The 19,445-nt window shown below is 33.2% G+C and overlaps 3 protein-coding genes across 6 annotated transcripts; 1 reads left to right on the plus strand and 2 right to left on the minus strand.

The window, feature by feature from the left end:
• Positions 1 to 1,541: 1,541 nt before the first annotated feature.
• LOC114415484 (bidirectional sugar transporter SWEET1-like) lies at positions 1,542 to 6,309 on the minus strand. 4 transcript variants are annotated; one of them, XM_028380191.1, is made up of 6 exons: positions 5,900 to 6,305; positions 5,760 to 5,796; positions 5,074 to 5,169; positions 3,429 to 3,708; positions 2,969 to 3,088; positions 1,542 to 2,100 (listed from the first exon to the last, which is right to left on the minus strand). In XM_028380191.1, exons 1-6 carry the CDS (start codon positions 5,931 to 5,933, stop codon positions 1,924 to 1,926), a joined length of 744 nt encoding a protein of 247 aa, XP_028235992.1. In that variant the 5' UTR covers positions 5,934 to 6,305; the 3' UTR covers positions 1,542 to 1,923. The 4 variants fall into 4 exon arrangements, with proteins under 4 accessions (XP_028235992.1, XP_028235991.1, XP_028235993.1 ...); XM_028380190.1 differs by having other exon boundaries at positions 5,727 to 5,796; positions 5,900 to 6,303; XM_028380192.1 differs by lacking the exon at positions 2,969 to 3,088 and having other exon boundaries at positions 5,727 to 5,796; positions 5,900 to 6,309.
• An 8,126-nt stretch (positions 6,310 to 14,435) lies between these two features.
• LOC114415485 (pentatricopeptide repeat-containing protein At3g21470) lies at positions 14,436 to 16,832 on the plus strand. The gene has a single exon (XM_028380194.1). The coding sequence runs from the start codon at positions 14,576 to 14,578 to the stop codon at positions 16,181 to 16,183; it is 1,608 nt and encodes a 535-aa protein (XP_028235995.1). The 5' UTR covers positions 14,436 to 14,575; the 3' UTR covers positions 16,184 to 16,832.
• LOC114415486 (psbP domain-containing protein 4, chloroplastic-like) lies at positions 16,726 to 18,915 on the minus strand. The gene is made up of 5 exons (XM_028380195.1): positions 18,439 to 18,915; positions 17,804 to 17,907; positions 17,459 to 17,570; positions 17,076 to 17,303; positions 16,726 to 16,949 (listed from the first exon to the last, which is right to left on the minus strand). Exons 1-5 carry the CDS (start codon positions 18,743 to 18,745, stop codon positions 16,885 to 16,887), a joined length of 816 nt encoding a protein of 271 aa, XP_028235996.1. The 5' UTR covers positions 18,746 to 18,915; the 3' UTR covers positions 16,726 to 16,884.
• Between the last annotated feature and the right edge of the window lie 530 nt (positions 18,916 to 19,445).

Genomic DNA, 19,445 nt, shown 5'->3' on the forward strand with positions numbered 1-19,445 from the left:
CTGAGACTGGTTTGATGGGCTGCGGGAAAAAGAAAAGGTTTTGATAGGAAAAGGGGAAAAACGAAAATGAGGCCAAAAGGAGGCAGCTAACATAACATAACTATTTATACCTAGGGTACTCAGCCTATTATTTGCTCTATATTTATTTATTTATTTATTTATTACTAAAAAGCTTTTTAAATTTATTTACGAAAAAATTGGGATGTTACAACCGGACCGGAGGGTTGTTTGGTGGGGTGATGGCACTAGGCCTCATGGCCAATGACTGAAGAGGCCCAATCATGACCCAAAATAAATTTAATATGAGAAAACAAAAGCTTTTAATTTCTTTGGTAATAACTTAATATTGTTAGCTTTTCAAAAGCATTTCAATTATTAATTTCAAATTTATGTAAACATTAATATTAAAAAAAATAATTTCTTAAAATCAAAGCTTAATCACGTGTAATATTTTGTATTTGTTTGCATTTTTTAGTATATTATTTTTTTGATGAAATAAAATATATTATTTTAATGAAATTATATACCTATTTTTTATGGAACATATGTTTATATTTTACAATATACTTAAAATATATTTTTGGTCATTTAAATTTGGGTCACGATTGTTTCTGGTCCCTTATATTTAAATTTGTTTTTTTTTTCATCAATTTTGGAAAATACTGTTTTTCAGTTCCTCTTTATTAATTTTTCTCAATTTGAATCCATAATATGTGGTGAATTTTTACTGTAGGAAGAGACTAAAAAATATTTTTTAAAATTAAGGGATTAAGAATAAATTTAAGTTTTGTTTAATGTGGTTGCGAGTTTTTTGTTTTTAAATTTAATTTTTAAAAACATATTTAAGATCTATAATACTTGTATAATTATCTATTATTTTTATCTTGGGTCCATAAAATATCAAGACCTATAACTCATGATCATCACGCATAAGATTAGAAAACTTCCTTATCTTACAATACCAACACATAGCAGGTACAAGTTCTTCCTTAATCACCAAATAGCTCTGACTTCCACTGATTTTAGCATGGAACTCCTTGAGTGACCTCCCCCTCACCACCAACTAGGAGACCATTCTCAAGATGTTAGCTTAATGGAGACTATGAGAAACACGTTCTCTTTGGTCTAGGCTTGGTAAGAAACATAACATAAATCTGCAGTAGTATTGTTAGCATAGGGAAGAACGTCAAGTGCTCCCATTATAACAATGAAGAGGAGCATTTATATACTGCCATTGGACTTTAAAGAAGAACAACAAAGCTTGATCATAGAGTTGGGGACAAATACGAGCATGTTACTTTTTTTAGTTGTTAGTATTTTGTTAGAACGTTACCTGCTTCATCCCACTAATCCTATCCTTGTTATGGCTAACTTTGTATAACTGTTAAGATCACATCAACTGATCAACCCCTCACTAAAACATCCGCATAAAGAGGAAGAAGTGTCATAGGATCACATATTCTTAATCAGTCTCAAATTTATGTTTGTAACCTGTGTTGTTATCAGGATCAACACCTCATAAATTCAAAATTATGGTCATCTCAGCAAATCGTATTTCCTTTTAGCTTCTTCACATTGGCATACAATTTTTAATTGAAAATTTCAATTTCAAATTAGCACTTTTATTTGGTAGGTTGTGCACTACCAAAAAGCCACTAACATAAAATCCCCGAGACCAGGGGAAGGAGCTACTAAAAACTCACACAAACATGCTTGTTTCCGTGCAATATTATCCGTCTAATTGAAGATGCCAGTGTCTTAGAAAGAAGTAAATTACAGCCATTTATGGAACTAATACAAGAGCAGACCAAATCATAGAGGAGGTTCTTGCTCTCAGTTGCAGACTTTGTAGCTTACAAATTACAAAGCTGACTATTGTCTTTGGCATGGGTTGCGAGTGATCCAAACATGTTCCTTGACATATCATCCTTGAATTCCATTGGCATTGGATTGCTTCCCTTGTTGGGGCTTTGCATCCCCCATCTCCATGGACTCCTCCTCTGTTGGGGCTTGCTTCCTTGGAACACCTTTATTGTCTCGGTATATGAAATACAATATTAGTTGCATTGTCCCCAAAGCAGAACCAACACCATTAGGTACCTGAAAAACCATACATGAATGATGAATCTGAGTCTATTCCACTGCACTGGCAATAATAAATATGAAACTATGTACAAGTAGGGTGGCAAAATGAGTGGATCAAGCCGGGCCAACCCAGTCCATCGGGTCAAGCAAGAAAAATGGGCTGGATTGGGGCAGTTCATATTCTATATGGACCTCATGTTTTGAAGTCCATCTAGGTCCAATGGTCCATCAGATTGATCCATATTGATTCATTTTACTTTTTTGTCTAAATTTGTATAAATTTTTTAAAAATAAAAAAATATCAGATCAATATTGGCCCAGATGTATATTTCTTATAGGGTGTTGCTAGGTGCACCCAATATTATTGTTGGTGCACCCAACACTTAAACAGAAAAGACTGAAATATCCTTGATCCGTATGTCTTTTACGGATCAAGTTAATCCATATGCGCTTAATATCAACATACGGATCAAGTTGATCCATAAACGACTTATGAATCAACTTGATCCATAAGCCTTTTACGGTTCAAGTTGATCCGTAAAAGGCATACGGATCAAGTTGATCCATAAGCCTTTTACGGTTCAAGTTGATTCGTAAAAGGCATATGAATCAAGTTGATCCGTAAGATTTACGGACCACCCTCACGCACACGCATCACAAATGTGAAGAAAGTGCAGGGGCAGTTTTGATATTTTAAAAAAAGCTGGGTGCACCTAGCAACACCCTTTCTTATATCAAACATGAGGATCCGCCCAAATAGGCCCAGTTCTATTTAGGCCAACATTTTTTTATTCAAACTCAGCCCAGGCCGACCTTACAGGACCGGTCCATTTTGCCCCAGCTCTATGTACAATTGTTAAGTTAAAATTGCAAAGTGACTTACTGCAACAAATGGGTCACGGCCTAGCAGACCAAAGATAAACCAGGAAGTGCCACAGAGAAACACAAACAGCGACAAGAAGAAGGGCATGAACTCCACACTCTTAGTTTTGATCACTAGTCTCTGCACAGAGTTTCAAATCCACAATAAACTCAGACCCACTCTGAATCTTGAACAACTAGTATTACCAACATTTTTTTTACATTGACCTCTCAGCTATGTATATCAATTAGTTATGACGTAGAAATGTAGAAATTAATCAATTTCTACGCTTGTTAAGCAATAATTAAGACTTAGTCGGTATGAAAATGTTGGTAAACAAATAACTCCTTGTTGGTGCATTTTAAATGAAAAAGCAGAGTTATAACAATTTATAGAAAAATCAACAGTGAATATATATAACAAAATATAAAATTGTTAAAATCTGCTTATCAACAACTATAAGTACAATTACTTAGCATACCATAATTGAGAGTGGCGAGCCATACATGATAATGGAAAATATGGCTGCAGCGAAGCCACAGAAGAGCTTTCTGGAATTGCCATGAAGAGCAAAAAGGGACACGAAAACAACTGCAGAGAACACCGAGAGCACGAAGGTGAAGAGACCAAGAATTTTAGCCTTCTCCTTCCTTGGTGCCAATACGATGAAGATTAACACGTATATGATTTCAATGAATGATCCAGTGCCATTCACTGTTGACACTAATATGTTGTGGGGAGACACAAAAGGCAAACCATACCTGTGGATTGTAAAAATCGTAAGGGACTAAAAATCGAAAGAAAAAAAAAAAAAACTTTTACTAGGAACTATCTTTGTTTTAAGTTTTAATAGAATAGATTTTGAAGTATTGAATAAAATATATGATCAAAAGGGATTACTAACTTACTCCCACTAGTTTTTATGAAGTAATAAGTTATCAACTAGCACCTTTTCTTTTTAACAAAAAAAAAACTATTTCTTTATTTAAAAAGTAATTTAAAATAAAAGATATTTTTGTTATTTTATCTATAAGCACCCTCTCTACAATCAGTTTTATTATTATTATTATTATTTTTTACAAGTCAATCTTATCTATAATCTGAACTCTAGTCCCGTTTTGCACATGAGACGTTATTGTAATCAATTGTGGGCTGCTGCTAATACTTTACTGTGGTAAATTTTTTCCTTTACAATTTGTAATTTTGTTTGCTTTTTTTGTGATGTCTTATTTCTGGAACCCAATGCGTAAAGGAACCCGCACTTGTCGTCGCTTTAATACCCTTCACATAAACCAACGAGCTAGTAAACTTGGCTGCAATTGTTTTGAGAAGAAATCGGATAAAAGCGTTTAGAGGAGAGCCCACACGAAGAAAAAATAGAAATTAGGAAAAAGTGTTATTAAGGGAAGAAAAAAAGATAATAAAACTGATTGGAGAGAGAGTGCCTATAGATAAAATAACAAAAATATCATTTATTTTAAATTATTTCTTAAGTAAAGAAATATATTTTTTTCAAAAAAAAGTGTTGATTATTAACTTACTCCCTGATAAAAAATAATGAAAGTAAATTAATAATTTTCTTATAAAATTATTTTAAAAGTAAATTAATAATAATTTATTCAACAATATGCCACATTATCATTAAACTCAAATTAAAGTATATGTCTGAATTAATAATTATAAATTTCAGATTAGAACGTGATGATGTACCATTTAGTAGCTAGCAAGATCAGGATATAGTTTTACACGCAAAGTTTTATTTAGCAATTGAAAGCGAGAATTTAACTACTAATTGACTGAATTCTAGTCCGACAAATTGAAACCCCAAAAAAATTATCCCTGCCATTCGGCACACTTTAAGGATTAACCAACAGACAAGCAACTTTTTTCTCAAAAAAAAAAAACCGCAACGTACGAAAAAAATAATAATCGGGTATAAGAAAATTAGAAATGACAAGTTATACGAGGATCAAGGAAAAAAGTGAAGAAAAGATACCGACGGTTGGACGAAGTAGCAAAAATAACCACCACAAAAATGGTAGAAAGCACACGTGATTTGACAGAAGATTTAAGGGAGCAAACCATAAAGGTATACAGTAAAATGAAAGAACATGCGAGAAGCTCACCAAGCTGAAAGGAGACAATTGAGCAGTGTCATGACATATGGAATGCCCGAGAACTTCTCTGTGGATCTGTTCTTTATAATCCTCTTGAATGTGATCCTACGTACAAACCCGAATTCGTTACAATTTTCACTCACACTTGCACTATTCTGCACATCCATAAAGCAAAATAAAAGATGCTGATTTTATGTAACATATGTATGCACAAATGGTTGGATTGCTCAATTAATTGGGTAAACCATGTTCATGATTTAGAATTTGAGTTGGCTTACCTCTCCAAAATTTCCCTTAGCAGGCAAGGATTATTTTCCATTTACATACATTATTTTAATTATATCACTAATTAATATGAAATCTCACACTTGAACACATTATTTTATCTTGAGAACTAAAAATCTTAATGTGAAATTTGTAAAACTAAACCTTAACGAGAGTTGTCCAATCATGGTCCAATAATGGATAATCCGATAAATCTTGCACTAGTTCAACCCAAAATCTCTCATAATGAGAGTTGTCCCTTAAATATATTATTTTAGTAATATTACCAGTAAATTTGATATCTCGAACAAATTTTAACAGGGTCCATGGAAACCCTCCATACCCACAAAAAAGAATGGAAAAAAAGGATAAAGCCACAACAATTTAAGAGAGCTAACAAAGAGGGAAGGAAGCAGCTATGTAATGCATACACTGGAGCCAAGAAGAGGAACAGAGCGGAAGCATTCCCTGTACCAACAAAGAAGAGGAACCACAAGTTCAGAAGTCAAGGATATAGAGAAAAAAAAAAGTGAGAGAAACACATGTAAAACTGAAAGGGTCTTAAACCTACCAAAGATTCCAAACAAAAAATGTGCAACATCCATGGCCTTTGAACAACTTTTGTTATCTTTTTCTTTCTTTATTTCTTCCAGCTAATCTGCAGAAGCTGATAGAGAAGGTAACCCTGAGAATTGAGAGTCCCAAAGTGCTCAAATAAAGCCTGTTTCTTTAGAAATGGAAACAAGCTACGATGATGTGAGAGTACAAGTTAGTTGGTATATATAGGAAAATGGAACAAGCTAAAGGTTAAATACAGTATAGTACTGTATTTGGTCTTATCCTTCGAACTTAATTGATGTTGTTGAGAACTGTTTTCCTTCATAATCATGTATTATACGGTCTTTGTGATGTGTCTCATTTGCGCCAAACCGAAATAATGCAGATGCTTATGCTATATATATCATTGTCACACTCGGTACATAACTCACAGGATGAGGTAAAGGTAAATATATATAGTAGTTCCACATGACATCAACACGAGACATGTGTGCATGCAACAGTGCAGCTTCTGCCATTAAGGAGGCCAAAGGACAAGTGTTAATAATTAAAAATATAACTGTTTACAAAAGGAGGCCAAAGGACAAGAAAAAAAAAAACTACTTGATGAATTTATCCCACTGAATTTATTTTGTAACAAGACAAGGACCAAGCAGAAAAGGACCTTATTTGGTTTCTGAAAATACTTTTCTTCTTTATAAATAAATAAAAATTGAAAAATGAATAAATAAACCTTGTGATGGAATTGAATATGTGATCAATTCTTTGGAGGGGTTTAACGATTGCTATGGTTCTGTGACATCAACTCTTTGTATCTTGCTTCTTCAGTGTCACCATTCTGTGCTTTTCACCTCTGTTTATCTAATTCTATGTTTAGCTTCTTCTGGTAACAAACTGGGGGTAGAAGACTTGCAACTTGCAAGTCAGAACTTGACTCTAATGCTCCAAAACATTTATTTCTTGGGGATTGGAGATAATAGGAATTGTTGTGATTTAACAAAAAAATAATATCAATATTGGCCTAGTTTTATTAGATTTCCCCTAGGCTATAATAATATTCCACGAATCCTTTGGTGGATAACCCAAGGATTCGGTTACGTTGTGAGCTTTGCAATTTGCGGCGGCCTGTGGGTAATGTGAAGCCGGATAACCCAAGGAATCATTACTATGTAGCATTTCCTTGAATCTTATTTATAAGATGAAAATTTAAAATAATATTTATTATATTAGTTATTTTTAGACTAAAAATATTGTTCATTAGAAACAAAATACATTGATAAATTATTAGAAGTAGGATAATTTAGTTAACAACAATAAATTTATTTTTTTTTCCAAAATTATTCCGTCATTAATTAATATTTATAATGATTTGTTAATATATAAGAATAAGTATTATTTCAAATTTGGGTGATATAGATAATAACGAAGAAAGTAGATTCCGATCCTTCTATTTGTGAGACAGGCATTTTATATTCGACGTAAATTATAATGTTTGGTTAAATTATATTATGGTAAAGACAGACTGCTTTCATTAAAACATTTGGCTCGGTCCCCTTCCTGGAAATGACTCGAAAAGACTACGTTTTTCTACTTCTTCATGTCACACACGTAAATTCAATGGCAAAATGCATTTATGTTTTGTGAAATGGTAGGTAAATGGTGTTTTTTTTTTTTTTTTACAGAAGGTAAATGGTATATTGAAACATGTTTTTTTTTATCATATATTGGAACATGTTTATGTACGCACGAAATATGATCTTGCGACAAAGTTTCAATAGATTCAGCTGAACTCGCTAAAAAACAGATGCTACAAGCCTTCAACCTTTACCATTGACTAGAAGATTCATAAATTTGTATAAGGCCTTAAGGTAAGTCAAAATCATCATTGTAAAGAAAAATAAACCATAAATTGCATATAACAAGAATATATAATAAACATCGATCGGATCATAACTCTTTAAAATCCATATTTAACCTTTGATTGCGAGAAGTCATTTATACTATTTCTTTTTATAAAATTAAGGATTAATTGATGATTTAAAAAATTAAAATTGAAGTGATTAACAATTATAACTTTAAAGACCAATTTACGACTATGTTTGGTAGCCACATTACGCAACTTCTTTTTTAGTTTCTTGGTCATGCATTAATTGTATAGCTCATTACGCTAAACAGTTTTCTGGTACATTTTTTTTTCTTTTTTAAACGTAATTCATCTTCACGAAACAAAAAACTAAAACTTGTACGCAAGATCCAAATATGATAAAAAAAAATAATTATATAGATCAATAAGGATTTTAATACTAATTCGTCTTCACGATCGAACCAAAAGCTTCTACACATGATCCAAATATGATAAATATTTTTATATAGATCAATAATAATAATGATAATAAAAACATTGTAGAATAAAAGAAAAAATGCGTACAAATGTCAGGGGGCGCCAAAAGGAATAAGATAGATACCTAGTATTCTCTTTCTTTTATTGTTTAATTCAGCTGAGAAGTACACTTGTAATTTCACAAAGACTCTTGTCAGTTCTGGACACTTTAGTTTAGGAGCCTTTTGGCGCATCCAAACATCATGCATGTTCATTTCATGTGCAAACAGAATGAGGAGATCAGAAAGAAACAAAAGAGCTAGTTAACCTTTATTTTGGTGGGGCCATATTAATTCAAATAAAAAACCTAACCAAATTATTGAATCATGTATTGTATAGTGTAAGTATGAAAGGTAGCTACGCCCTTCAGAGGACGGCTCTAGCTGAATATTAGTATGTGTGTGGCTGGAAAAGTGCAACGCTTAGAAAGTGGGTTTCCTCCAACTTCTGTTTTCCCACATACAAACACGTTCCAGAATTTTCATGATATTGAATTTTTAAACAAAGGATGGACGCAAACTTCATGGGCGTACCAACACCCCGCCCAACTTGTTATGTTTCTACCTTAATTCATATGAAACCTAAGATGTGCACGCAATTTCCCTTTTCATTATTTAATCATGACTTCGATTTAATGAGAGGAATTAATTCTGTCATAATTTTTTTAAGACATGATTAGTAACTCTAAATTTTGACCTGGCTAGTAGTATGACTTCGATTTAATGAAGGGAATTAATTAAAAGAAAATGTTAGTTTGATGTACACTCTAAGAATGGTGTATAGGCAGAAGGAGAAAAAAAAATTGATAAATGTGACAAATGATATGATAAAAACCTACAGAAATAGAAAAATGAGATGAAAGCTAGCAACATGAAAACAAAATTAAATATATGAAAATAATAAGTTAATAACCCTTAAGTAAAGGCGAGGTCACAAGTTTGATTTTAGAAAGAGATGGACATTTGGAAGTTTAGCGCAAAAAGATATTAATTATTTATAGGATATATAGCTATATAACTAGCTTTTGGTCCAGGAAAAATATCAACGGACGGTTAGATTAATTATCTAATTAATTAATTAGTTGTATAGATGAACATTAATTGATTATTAGAAATTAGGATTTTAACCTCTATGATGTACAAGACAAATATTTATTTTATGTAACTAAAATTGATAGTAAGTAAATATTTTTTAACAAATAAATAATTTGAACATATGAACTATATTTTAAATTTATAATAAATAATTTAAATTATTATATAAATTTATTTTTACTATTAAAAAATACTTTTAAAATATATTAAAATTCAATTTAGAAATAAAGATAAAAAAATTAATAGATTAAAAGAGATAAAAGAGTTAAGAAATCTCAACAAACAAAAAAAAAACTCTCGTTAAAGAAAATCTCTTAAAAATGTTCTTATTAAAAAAATAACTCTTAAAAGTGCTATCCTTGATGCGAGTATAGATTTATAATATAAGAATAAATTGTTTTTAATTATGATCAATAATAATTGTTATTATTATAACACCTAATTAATTGATAGATAATATTGGGCTTGTGCTCTAAATTACCTGTGGTAAGTTTGGTATCCAGTTTATGCTCAATGAGAGGTCTTTCCTTCATTCTATGAGTTACTTAACTATTATTTCATAATACAATTAAGACATAGTTTTGACAGAACCAATCATAATTGAAGGTAGTTTTTCTCCCATTCTAGTACTCAACCAAACTATTCATCCACGTCTTGTCAAGAAAGAGATTGATCAATTTCTTAGGTCAAGCACACAAATTCTATTATATAATTTCTTTTGTATTAACTTGCCATAATTTTGTGTGTATGATGTCATGAAATTAAGCATGCGCATCTTGTTTTGGGATAGATTAGGATGGAAAGAAGAGAGAGAAATCAATAAATAGAAGAGAGAATTAAAAAAATAAAAGTGACTATATTTATAATAACCCTTTCTTTTAATGCTAAGTGTATTTATGCAACAGTTTATTATTGAAAATTCGCATATATGTCATGGAAGTCTTGCATTAGTTTATTAGAATAAGTTAATAATATATAAGTAAAAAGAATTATTTTTTTATCAATAAATATTAATTGGTAGTTTATTAAAAAAAAGATCGGACTTACAATCTTTTTTATTTTTCATTCTTTCTTAATTACTTAACCAATTTTATATTTCTTAAGTAAAAAGACTTGTTTTGTACTCGTATCTTTTTCATTTAATCTGTTTTATTAGCAATTTTAATTGCGTGACCCTTTTTTCTATGTCCTTCTCTATCACATTATTCATTTTATCTCATCCCTCTTCTCTCTTTCTTTATATAAATATTGTAAAGTTTATCGTGAAAATACTGTTTGTCTTTAATCTGTCGATAAAACCCAGCCGTCAATTGTTAGCTTTAACTACATTGCCCTGTACACGGGTCAACCGCAAGAACATATATGCTGCAGAAAAATATATTATATCTTTCAAGAGGGCAAAATGATGCGCATCAATTTCTTAAGAAAAGAAGGATTAAAAGTAAAGAAAATGTAAGTATGTAAAAATAACATTTATTTATTATTGTGTCAAACTGATAAACCAGAACAATTGGTACAAATTTCTTTTTTATGATTATCTATTTTACTAATTAAGATTCTAATAATCAAGTCTCATTTACAGAGTCTTCCAACACGAGAGACTGATATAGCTTCTGATCTTTGCTGTTTAAGCTGTAATTACTACATTTGAGCTCAAAATTGTGCATGGACACACATTGTCAAAAAGACTAGAACTCTAGAAGAAAGCCGTGTAAATGAAGTTTTGCAAAAAGGAGTAACATTGCCGATTCAATAACATTAGACTGCATCATGATCTTAAGGCACCTAAATAGTATAAATTCTCAAACTGAGCAACGGACCAATAACTTAACTACCACCAAATTTGTTGAGCCACCCGACAACAAGAGACTAATTTTGGATTAAGCATAATTTGGTGATGAACAAATTAATGTTGCCAATCTTCCCCCTCAAGAGTTTTGCTTTCTTTTTTCTAGCTAGCTCTTTTATGTCTCCACCAAAAGTGATGATACTTTTATGTCTACACGTCTTTTATGCTCTCGTTAAGACCTTGGACTTTTATCATTTACACTAACTTCATTTGAAAGGAGGCTCATTAGTCACTAAACTTTCTAAAACAAAATGTTTTCGTCGGTTACTGGTTTCTTTTTGAGTTTACCTTATTGAAGAACTTCACAAGAGTAAATAGCAAAAAATTTAAAACCCCACGAGGAAGTTTTCGTGGAACTCATTCCTCTTGGATGAGATTAAACTAGGAGATCCTTTCCTAAGGTTGGGAGCGGGTAGATATGTTCCCTATAGCCTATATGACTAAGCTTTCCATGCATCATTTTCACTTTCTCAATGAACTTGAGATGCAATTAAGTCCAAAAAGCATCACATGGTTATGTAGTTTCAATCATCATTCTCACTTTCTCACTTCCTCTCTGTATCCGTCCTTTTCACTCTTTGAATATGCTGGCCATTGAACCTACTTTTGGAAGAGAGATGTAATACACATAAATAACAATTCATACAATAATTTATGCAACATTTATTTTGTATATATCTATGTTCATCATTATGACATGTAATAAATGATGTGCACGAGAAATAGATTAAAAAAAACGTTGTAGAAACTGTTTTGTTTTATGAATTGTTAGCCGTATATGGCTTAAATCCTATCAATACCTTCTCTTAGGGTCTTCATAGGCATGTTACCAAATATTCCTTAATTTAAATGTTAAATTTTTTTACTAGGAGTTTTGAAGTTTCTTTCTACTTGAGCCTCAATTTGACATAAAATAGCCATTGAACCCATAATTTTAAGCCAAAGTATGGGAAGGGTCAACGAAATAGCCATATAAAGTATCATCCTACTATCGCAAGTTGATCTCTTCTGTTAAGGTCTTATTTTTTTGGCAACTGTAAAGGGAAGACTATTTTCCTCACATGTATTGTCCTCTTCACGTATCTAACAATGATTGGTTATGTATTTGCTCTCATCTATATTGAAAGCAATCTGCACTTCATAAGGTAAACCCACAAAATGAGAATCATTGCCTTAAGATAGAACATGATCAAGAATTTAAAGCACGTCCCATCACTAGGTTCCATAATTTGTACCATTGTTGGTACGTGTTCCTCCCAAATTAGTTGCTTTTTTTAAAAAAATGAGTTTACAGTTTACCCATTACCAACAGTTAAATTCATATTAAGGACAGATGTTCATTGTGGACTTGTAAGGAATTTCTTTAGTCTTTACCACCCGAAATTCCTGATCATTTCGACAAAAGAAAATGAATATTAAATGGATAGAGAACCAGAATATTGCTTTCATTAAGGCAGTGAAAAACATAAAAGCAAGAATTTAGGAAGAATAAGGGTATTATATAGGTAGAATAGGAGCACTTTACATGCTAGGTGAATATATGTGGCAACTTAGTGCCCATAATTTGCGTTGTCAAGAATATATTTGTGAAAGAATTCATATTAGTAATTATGGATAGCAGTTGTTAATTGTTCATTTGATATGAATTTTAGGTTGCCATGATGCCATCCCAACAATGTTAGTTGGATTTGATGCCCGAGTCAACTTAACGAAATATCATGGTGTAATAGACATGGTGATAATACTGTCGCGCTATTGAAAGGAGAAAAGACCATGGGATAACAATGACTTCTAGAAGAGATCAAACTTCATCCTTTTCTGTAGGTAGAATACAATATGTTCAAAGGAAATTGCAGCTTTATATTCCTGATCAAATCATGATGTAATGAGAAATGAATTGTTTGCTTCTGAGGAGTATACAGAGAAATGATTTTGAAACAAAGAAGAAAGGGGTTTAGTTTATGCAAGATGAAAAAAAGTCGTCTGTATTTAATGTCCGATTATATTTTGAACAGGATTGTACTCGGAAAAGGAGAACTTGGAAATAAAACAAAACAAAAAGGAAAGGCAACTAAGCAATGATATAAATCAAATAATCATTTGACTCTAAAGAGAAGTCTTGAACATCAAAAGTTTAAAATCATCAGATCCGATGACCAAACCAAAATTTTACAGGACCGTATACAGGGGAGAGCATTTACAGTAGCAAGGAATTAAAATATGGCTAAAGCATTTCATTCTGTGTGTTCTATCACTTATCTGATCTTAGAATTTAGGTTTCTCATAAGATAAGGATTGTTCCCACTTATATTCATAAATCAAAATCGTTAAATTTGATCTGGTTAATGAATTTAGGATAAATTAGAATATTATGTTAAATTTTATGTTAAAATTAATTAACATTAAGTGAAGTTGCACACTAGAGACCATGTGAGACTTTCTAATAATCATCTTTTATTATGTCTATTAGATTAAGAGAGCCTACTAGAATAGGTGATTTACCCCGATAAACTAGAGACTTTGATACTATTTTAGAACGTGAATTTAGAACTAACTCAGTCCTATCAAATCTAGTAAGGATTTTTCCAATATCTATCAAATAGTTTGATGTGGAAGATTAGAAGGAAGATCAGACAAAAGTGTATACAGTTTATGATTGCAAACACAATTTATTATTCACTTCCCTTTTTAGCTAGCAGTGTTTGCAATCTTAATTTATTATTCACTTCCTTTGAGTGTATGAATATCACTGTAAATATGATAATGAGTGATGACCAATGTCCTCCAGAGATGGAAGGGGTCTCTTTCAACAGTGGCAGTGCCTACTCTAGCAGTGGTGCTGAACTTGCAAGAACAATGGCTGGTGCTGAATTCTTCTTGTGTCAAATTCATTTGCCAAAATAACGTTGGTGCTGACACCTTTTTTAGCGTTGACTAGGATGGGTAGAGTTAGCTAAGTGTTAGCTACAAGCCATCCATTTTTGGATTAACTTAGTTAAATGAATGCACTTTCAGGAATTATTTTTCAATTTTCTTCTATTATTACGACAATAACTAACAAATTCATGAACCAAAACCGTGATTTACTCTTAATTTTATAAGTATCATACAAGTTACAATTTAGTCCTTCATTTCATAACATGTTGAATCAGCATTTATCCTTTTTTTTTTTTTTGGGAACACTAGGTAACCTCCCTTAACTCTAAAGTCTTGCCCAATAAGAAAATTGGCAATTAAAATAACATATGTTAATGCTTCGAACCTATTAGACTACAATACAAGTTCAGAACAGTTGAACAAAACCAAAACTCGTGGATCAAAATTTCTAGTTGAACATGCCAACACGCCAAATTGCGTGAAACCATAATGAGTTTTAACCTTGGCACATGGAGAAACAACCCATCACATTGGTTTTGTTCCATAAGGAACCACATTCAGCAAGGATCATTGAGATGTGCTCTTCTTGCGTATAAACAAACCCGGCATGAAGGAGTATATGATTCCAGCGTTGCCCCTCTGTTATTCAAGGCTTGCGCTTCTCTTCCATTCCTTCATTACGTGAAGGCCTTGCATGCAGAGTCCATCAAGGCCGGTTCAGAGAGCGACGTGATCATCGGAACCGCATTGCTCACAACTTACTCCAAATGCGGTGTCGTTAGGGATGCGCGTAATCTGTTTGACACAATGCCTGAGAGAAATGTTGTGACTTGGAATGCCATGATCAGTGGGTACTTGAGAAATGGAGACACGGAATCTGCTTATCTTGTGTTTGAGAAGATGCAGGGGAAAACGCAAGTGACTTGGAGTCAGATGATTGGTGGGTTTGCTAGGAATGGTGATATTGCCACTGCTAGGAGGTTGTTTGATGAGGTTCCCCATGAGTTGAAGAATGTGGTGACATGGACTGTGATGGTTGATGGGTATGCTAGAATAGGGGAGATGGAAGCTGCCAGGGAGGTCTTTGAGATGATGCCTGAAAGGAATTGCTTTGTGTGGTCATCTATGATTCATGGGTACTTCAAGAAGGGCAATGTCACTGAGGCTGCGGCTGTTTTTGACTGGGTTCCGGTTCGGAATTTGGAGATTTGGAATTCCATGATTGCTGGCTATGTTCAGAATGGATTTGGTGAGAAAGCACTGCTAGCTTTTGAGGGAATGGGAGCTGAAGGATTTGAGCCGGATGAGTTCACTGTTGTTAGTGTTTTATCTGCTTGTGCTCAGCTGGGGCACCTGGATGTTGGTAAGCAAATCCATCACATGATAGAACACAAAGGGATAGTTGTAAATCCGTTTGTGTTGAGTGGATTGGTTGACATGTATGCCAAATGTGGTGACTTGGTCAATGCAAGGCTGGTATTTGAAGGGTTCACTGAGAAGAATATTTTCTGCTGGAATGCTATGATTTCAGGTTTTGCCATCAATGGAAAGTGCAGCGAGGTTCTTGAGTTTTTTGGCAGGATGGAGGAATCAAATATAAGGCCTGATGGTATCACCTTTCTTACTGTTCTTTCCGCTTGTGCTCATAGGGGTTTGGTCACTGAAGCTTTGGAAGTAATATCTAAAATGGAGGGATATAGAATTGAAATTGGCATCAAGCATTATGGATGCATGGTTGACCTATTGGGCAGAGCAGGGAGATTAAAAGATGCTTATGAGTTGATAGTAAGAATGCCAATGAAACCTAACGACACAGTTTTAGGGGCAATGCTTGGAGCATGCCGGATTCATTCAGATATGAACATGGCAGAACAAGTAATGAAGTTGATCTGTGAAGAGCCTGTTACAGGTGCTAGTTCTCACAATGTGCTTTTGTCAAATATCTATGCAGCTTCTGAAAAATGGGAGAAAGCTGAAAGGATGAAGAGGATCACGGTAGATGGAGGGTCTCAAAGGATACCCGGATGTAGTTCAATTATCTTTAGTGACTCTTGTGGATTTAAGTGCACAAGTCCCACATTAAAATCAATGGACTAAGTTCAATCTGAAAAGAAATACCTCTATCAAAAAAGAAGAAAATGAGAAATACCAAAAGAAACACTGCTCTATACACGAAATAGTCTACTGGCGACAAAGACGCAAGGGCTTTTATCATAACTGCAGTAACTGTGAGCCCCACACCAAGACCAATGCATGGCTGCAGACTCCAGTATGGGGTAATATTCCAACAGTTCTTGATTAGCAAAGCCATTTTGATTTGTGATTCTGATCAAAGAGTTGTCTGAGTAAAGGGCAAGGAAGTGTAGTGAAGATTGACTTAATCGGTAGGATCCAATGAAGTCTTGAGTTAATTTTCTGATGATTTTCCATCATTGATGAATCAGTTAAGTACCATGATAAGCCTTTTCTGAGACCAGTGGCAATGCCCTGACTTGGGAATAGAACAAACCCCCCTTCCCCTAAACTTTAAATTGTCAGATATTATGTAACCAAACTTCTTAATTATCACTATAAAATTTCATAGCATTTGATGTGTACTTGGAACGTAGAACAGCAACTTTGAAATGTAACAAAACTGGTTTGGTATATTGAAGGTACAAAGATTTTTGCATATATAATCTCTTGATTCACATAAATCCCAGTCAGACAAAGTAGAGGGAAACAACCTCTTTGTTGTACTGCAATACAAATATAGAAAGCTGCATTTCAATTATCTCTGGGTTCGCAGAAGATTCTAGTTATACAACCCGAAAAGATTCAGCTATCTTCTTCAAATCATCGTAGTGTCTCTTCCACTGAAGACCTGCAATTAAGAAAAAATTAGATTATTTTCTGTTAGTTCTTATAGCTTCTTTGTATACTTTCTAGCTGTTCAGTCTTGATGTTGTGAAAAAAGTGAAACTATTTAGAAGAGGATAAATAGCTATACCGCTGCCTGTTACACCAAACAAATATAAGCGGTTGCCAGCTGCGGTGGCAGTAATGAAAATATGAGGAGGCTCCAGCTCAAACTGGTAGTAAGTTCTTCCTTCATGTTCTGCTACATTAGCGCTCAGAACCTTCCCTTCTACATTTTCCCCAATCATTTCTGGACCAAATGCATTGATCACTTTCTCTGGAGGTCCAATTTTTTCTATTGTAGCATTGTCACCAAGATCTGTATAGATGTATAGTAAAAAAGTTATCATATAAAGCAAGCAATAAATGGAAGAACCACCTAGAAGTTTCATTGTTCTTTCTGTTTCAATTTTATTCTCCTTGTCTCTGGAAAGCTAAGATGGAGAAAGAAAAATAGGCAAACTCAATACTCACCATCAGAGAATCTAAGAACAGGAGCAACAATGACAAACAAACGTCCTTCCTTAGAGCTGGCAAATCTCAAATCTATCTCTGTGCCACCAAGATCTGCTATTGATACTGGTACCTGTTAAGCAGATGTATCCTGGATTAAGTATACAGAAGCAAGCAAGCAGAAGGACATAAAAAGAGAGAAAATGTCCTCTAGGTGAAGAAATGTGATTACATATCTTTCAGACTAAATGATAAGTAAATTGCTCACCCAAAACGAGAGAAATAGGAGTTATTTCATTGGTCTTTTCCACTGTATACTTAAAACACTTTTTCCAACTTTAACTATAAGAGATCATTAAGCATCACCTCTTCCCATTCTTTGGGCACTCTGAAGCTGTATGGAATAATAGGACTCCATCCAACACCATGTCCTCCAGACTTCTCATCCGGCCTGCGATACGTCCTCCAACCTGTCTGATCAAATACTTGCCTACATTATGTCACTTTCATTTAAAATCTTGATCTTCTCTACTAACAAAATGAACATTCTACCAAACTAACATTTGCCTATAAAAAACAAAATCATTTAAAATCTATAATAGAAGTGACAATTGGAATTCAAACTTTAAAAAATGTATGAAAAACTCAACTTAAGAATTAACACGTGCATTAACTCTAGAAATACTTTTTTTTTCTTTCCTAGAATGAACATTTGATAACTGGTAGACCAATGTTGAACCAAATAGCAAATTCTTTAAACTAAACAAATTTTGACACTCTACATCCATCCACGGCATCCTTCATCATGCAACCGTGAGTGCATGCATTTCCTTTATCAGGCTTCCATGCGAAAATTCTCTTTATTATGGTTTTTATTCACGTTTGTCTGTCATGTACAGTTACATTACAAATTCATTTAGTTTGCTACAGCCTACAGCACAGTCTACAGTAAAGAATAAGCATAATTATTTTCACAATCCAAATTTCCAAAGTGAACGAACCTTGTTCATCTGGCTCGGACAGGCCAGGAATTCTCCCAGCTAGAAGGCCTTGTTTCACCACAGCCAAACTCTCACCCGGGAAACCCAACAAGGAAACCCCAGAAGCCAAAACTGTTCTTCTGTTCACCAACAAAGAGGAACAACACTTCTCACTTTCTATGCTGATATTATCTTTTGAGGCTGAAGCAGTTACATCAGTTCTTAGAGTTCCATTTTGGAGTGTCTGTGAAGAGGGTAGGATAATATGCATGTGCTGAGGTTTCCTCCTGCAAAGCACACTGGTCGTGGACAAGGCTGTTGTTGCCATGTCCACGAAGGTTTATGTGCTTATTGTTTACTTCACTATACGAGAGAAGAACAGAATTTGTTCAGCTCAGAATACAAGAGTGCAGAAAATCATAGAAACTGATGTCTGATGGAAAGATTAATGTAGAAGTTGAGGTCCTAATAAGGTTGCCGAGCTTCAAGAATTTTGTGGACACGATGGTGCTATTGTGCTCTTAAAGATCGAACATTTGTTCCTACTTTTCGGCTAACACAAGTATCTATTCTGGCCTTACACGTGTCAATCATACAACTAAGATACGAGTATATATATATATATATATATATATATATATATATATATATATATATATGAATAATATATTTTTGTGTGTGTGATAAATAGAAACAATATTTGATTATTTGATTCTTGACATTTACACATATAAAAGTCTTTTAAAAAAATATAATAAATCATAACATTTTTACGCAATTTTTTAAGATAACTCCTAAAGTTTAATTCTTTTAAAACATATATTTCTAATTTTTCTTGGATCTTAAATAAAGTTAGTGATAACTTCATTTTTTTATAATTTATGGAAGTTTCTTGCGCAACATTGTAACTTGATTATTGAACTATGGCTCTCAACTAGTGATTTCATTGACATTATAATCTTTTTAAGTAAAGAAGAAAAAAATAAACATTTGAGCCTCTTGAAGAGAGTAAAGAAAAATATAAATTT

Source organism: Glycine soja, chromosome 6 (assembly GCF_004193775.1).
Source record: "Glycine soja cultivar W05 chromosome 6, ASM419377v2, whole genome shotgun sequence".
Taxonomy (NCBI): Eukaryota; Viridiplantae; Streptophyta; class Magnoliopsida; order Fabales; family Fabaceae; genus Glycine; species Glycine soja.

What these genes read in the sequence shown, in the direction of transcription:
- LOC114415484 (XM_028380190.1), bottom strand. Translation starts at nt 5,933, where the DNA reads ATGGATGTTGCACATTTTTTGTTTGGAATCTTTG. An exon ending in TTTTTTGTTTGGAATCTTTG is followed by an intron (nt 5,797 to 5,899) that starts GTAGGTTTAAGA and finishes TTGTTGGTACAG; the next exon opens with GGAATGCTTCCGCTCTGTTC. An exon ending in GCCGTGACCCATTTGTTGCA is followed by an intron (nt 2,101 to 2,968) that starts GTAAGTCACTTT and finishes ATGGTTTTTCAG; the next exon opens with GTACCTAATGGTGTTGGTTC.
- LOC114415486 (XM_028380195.1), bottom strand. Translation starts at nt 18,745, where the DNA reads ATGGCAACAACAGCCTTGTCCACGACCAGTGTGCTTTGCAGGAGGAAA. An exon ending in TGCCCAAAGAATGGGAAGAG is followed by an intron (nt 17,571 to 17,803) that starts GTGATGCTTAAT and finishes TCTGCTTAACAG; the next exon opens with GTACCAGTATCAATAGCAGA. An exon ending in GTTTGGTGTAACAGGCAGCG is followed by an intron (nt 16,950 to 17,075) that starts GTATAGCTATTT and finishes TCTTAATTGCAG; the next exon opens with GTCTTCAGTGGAAGAGACAC.
- LOC114415485 (XM_028380194.1), top strand. Translation starts at nt 14,576, where the DNA reads ATGAGTTTTAACCTTGGCACATGGAGAAACAACCCATCACATTGGTTT.